General features: G+C 45.5%; 1 protein-coding gene across 1 annotated transcript; it reads left to right on the forward strand.

The window, feature by feature from the left end:
• Positions 1-225: 225 nt before the first annotated feature.
• On the forward strand, positions 226-3,579 carry HUS1 (HUS1 checkpoint clamp component). The gene is made up of 5 exons (XM_010708219.3): positions 226-435; positions 702-829; positions 1,301-1,477; positions 2,154-2,261; positions 3,162-3,579. Exons 1-5 carry the CDS (start codon positions 384-386, stop codon positions 3,243-3,245), a joined length of 549 nt encoding a protein of 182 aa, XP_010706521.1. The 5' UTR covers positions 226-383; the 3' UTR covers positions 3,246-3,579.
• The last annotated feature ends 70 nt before the right edge of the window (positions 3,580-3,649 follow it).

A 3,649-nucleotide genomic window follows, 5' to 3' on the forward strand; every position in this document is an offset into this window, starting at 1 on the left:
TGCCTGTATTATCACCCCTCCTCACGGCTTGTGGAATGTTAAGACTCTGCTTTCAGAACGGACATGTCCTGCTGGTCTAGGAAAACAGCCCTCCACAGGTAGAACGTCGGTTTGCTGAAGACTCTCAATTAATTGCCGAAGACTCAATTAATTGCCAGGTGTCGCTTCCTCACGATGCAAGGTGGCTGAAATCGTTGCTTCTCGCGTAGGGCTCGGGCCAGAAGCCGCTCTTTCCCAGGCCGTAGTGCTGCCGGAACGCTCTGCTCCGGTCCCGCCCGCACCGCTCCGGGCTTTCCGTCCGACCCTCGCTTCCCGCCGGCGCAAGGCCTCGTCCCCGCCCGTAGCCGTGCAGGCGGAGCGGCGCGCCGTTGCCGTTTGTCGCTATGCGTTTTAGGGCTAAGATCGTGGATCTCGCCTGTCTCAACCACTTCAGCCGTGAGTATGCCGGGCCGAGGGTACGGGACGGGCCGTGCCATGGCTGAGCGGCTCGGGCTGCCTTTCCCGAGGACGCGGAAGAGGAAGGGCCGCGCTTGCCGGCGGTGTCTGGTCGCTGTGCCGCGGGCGGGGCAGCGTGCAGCTGCGCGCTTTGCCGTGTGTGCGTCCGTGCGGTGCTTCTGTGGCGATTTCGGCTGCAGAGGTTTCTGCCCTGCCGTCGTGGTACACAGCACGGAGCGGTTCTGCTGTCCCCTCCGCCCCGGCAGGTGTAATTAACACGATCGCGAAATTAGCCAAGAGCTGCACCCTGCGTCTGACAGCGAGCAAGCTGTACTTCATCCTGTCCGACAGAGTGGCTAATGGAGGAGTCAGCATGTGGTGCGAGCTGTGCCAGGTAAGCCGGGGAGGTTCGGCCCTCACGGCATTGAGAAGTAGTGCCTGCAGCCAGGTGTCTTTTACAAGGCGTTGTTATAAATCCAGCCCTTACCTGAGGCGTCTCAGACCTCTCACGCCGCTCAAGGCAATCTGTCTTGCACCAGTGCCTTGGAGCAGTGCAGGGCTGGTGTTTGTTTATGGCTGACGCTGCTTTTCCTCGGTTGTCCGTTCTAAGTAAGGACCCCATGTGTGCTTGGCAAGGGCCTGCCCAGAACTGGAAGCAGTAAAGTGTAACTCACCCCTTCTAGCATGTATTTTGAGGTGCTGGGGGAGAATCTGAAGCAGTGGGTCTCCATCTTCACGTATTGGTTCCTGCAGGTGGTGCTGGGCACAGGATACCTGCTGTGACCAACTAAGGGCTGTTAAGTCAAACTTGACTTTTTTTTTTTTTTTAAGTTTGCTTTGTTTTCTCAAATTTCAAACCTTGCAGGGGAATTTCTTTGATGAATATCAGATGGAGGGAGTAGCTGTAGATCACAATGAAATATATTTAGAGCTCATGCCGGAGAACCTGTCAAGAGCATTAAAAACTGCCCAGAGTGCAAAGGCAGTGAAGATCAAGTTGACTAACAAACATTCTCCCTGTCTCAGAGTTGCTGTGGAGCTAGTAAGTGCAATAATGCTTTTATCATTATTATGTTAAAATTGTTCAAAATTAAGTGTTTTTCTGTAGATTGAATTGTAGCTTTGGTAGTCTTTGGTGTAATTCTAGAAAAGGAAATGAAGAAAAATCTTGGCATTTTTCCCCTTATTGGCCTTTCCTACCATCAAGGTTGGTAAAAGATAATACCAGAATTATATTTTCCAAAAGACAAGAAAGGAGTGGGGGAGGAATGAAAGCCATGTGGCCAAAACATCTTTGTCCGATATCTTTGTCACCGACTACCTTTCTCCATTTCTTCATTCTCTACATTTTCTGTGGTCTGTTGTCTTCTTATTGAAGCTCTTAGGTGCAAGAGGTTTTGGTGTAGTCTTCAACTCTTTGGTTTGCTGTTACTTGTCTTGTTATTCTGTTTCAAGTAGCAAGATTTTTGTTGTTGTTGTTAACACTTCTTCATGGTTTAAGGTTAGCTCATAGGTACCAATGATTCTTAAACTCTTCTGAACTCAAAATCAGCTTAATAGAGAACCTGTGGAAAAATGCAAGCTGTGAAGTCTGTGGAGAAACGGAACTGGGTATCTGGGGGTAGTTGGATCTAGTTTTTCCCAGTCTGGGTCTGAAAAATTTGGATTCGGAATTGAACCTGTTTCTTACTTAAAAAACATGCTCTGTCTCTCTCAAGCCGTCCTTATCAAGCAGCAGTAGGATTGTGACACATGACATTCCTGTGAGGGTTATTCCCAGAAGACTATGGAATGACTTCAGAGAGCCCAGTGTGCCAGACTTTGATGTAAGCCTCTGTTTTTATATTTCCTATGGAGTGAGAAGTCTTATACTGCCATGGGGTATACTGGCAGTGGGTTTTGGAGAGGAGAAGGGGCAGAAAAGGGAAAGCTAGAGGTTTGGAGAGGTTACATCTTGATAAGAGCCCCAAATAAGTAAAAATGGAGCAGATAGTAGTAATTTGCTGCTGCATTATTTGGGATGGGACAGTGGAGAAGCAAAGGACTCGCATAGCTTTGTACACAAGTGTCTCCAAAACACCTAAGGTTTGTGATTACTTCATATGATTTAACTGCTTAGGTACCACGTACCCCAAATAATCTGCTGTGTCTGGAATTTCTAGCCTACCTGACAGAGATACTTGTATGTTTTTCCTTCCGTTCCTTTTTTAAATATCCTTTTTATATCCTTTTTAACTTTCAGCAGAACTGCAACAAAAGGTCCTTGTGCAAATTGTGTTCCTATTTGAGGATATAGTTCTCTGTTACCTCCATAGCTAAGATTATTTCAAATCAGAAGATGTAAGACACAGTAGAAACTTGATGCGTTCTGTTATTTCAGATTTACACTGATGTGGTTTCAAAGGTGATCAGCTGTAGTAACTTTGACTGCTCAGTCCCACAGATGTAGGTTCACATGAGACTCTTATCTGTCCTCTGTTGTCAACGTGGATTTGGGATTGTGTGTCTGGAGCAATTGCTAGAGGGATGGCCTGTTACTGGAATGGGAGAGAGTTTTTTTGTTCTTGGATTATTTGCTGAATTTAGTTAAATATTGTGTTCCTTCCACTCAGTGTGTAGCTGAGGTGTCCAAAATAAGGATGTACTTGAAGGGAAAACTAGAATATTACAGATAAAATACTGTCATGACTATGGTTGGTCTTTTTTTTTTTTTTTTGTCTTTCTAGGTCAGTATTTACCTACCAGCGCTGAAAACAATGAAGAGTATTGTGGAGAGAATGAAGAATATCAGCAATTACATTGTAAGTTGAGGCACTTAAGTCTGTGTCTTACAAACCTCTTGGCTGTAACACTTCTTGTTTTCCCTGGTGCCTGAACTGATGCCTCTGTTATATTTTGTTTTTTGGATGGGATGGATTTTGAGTTAAAGGTACCTGAAGATTGTGTAGGGGCTGAAGAGAAGTGATGAAGGGAATGATGGAATTTGTTTTAGGACTGGCAGTGAAGAGCTTGTCCAGGACTTCCTAGAACATCCTCTTTTTTTGCACTGAGTTCCAGAAAGAACATGATATTATGTTGCTGCATAATACATACAAGTCGGTCTTTACAGACGGAAAGAAATTGCAGTCTTTCATGAAGTTTCATGAAGTGTGCTGGACACTTCATAGGTGATTCCATTAAAAAGAATGCCCTATTAAGTGAGTCCTTTTTTTTT

Source organism: Meleagris gallopavo, chromosome 3 (assembly GCF_000146605.3).
Source record: "Meleagris gallopavo isolate NT-WF06-2002-E0010 breed Aviagen turkey brand Nicholas breeding stock chromosome 3, Turkey_5.1, whole genome shotgun sequence".
Lineage (NCBI taxonomy): Eukaryota > Metazoa > Chordata > Aves > Galliformes > Phasianidae > Meleagris > Meleagris gallopavo.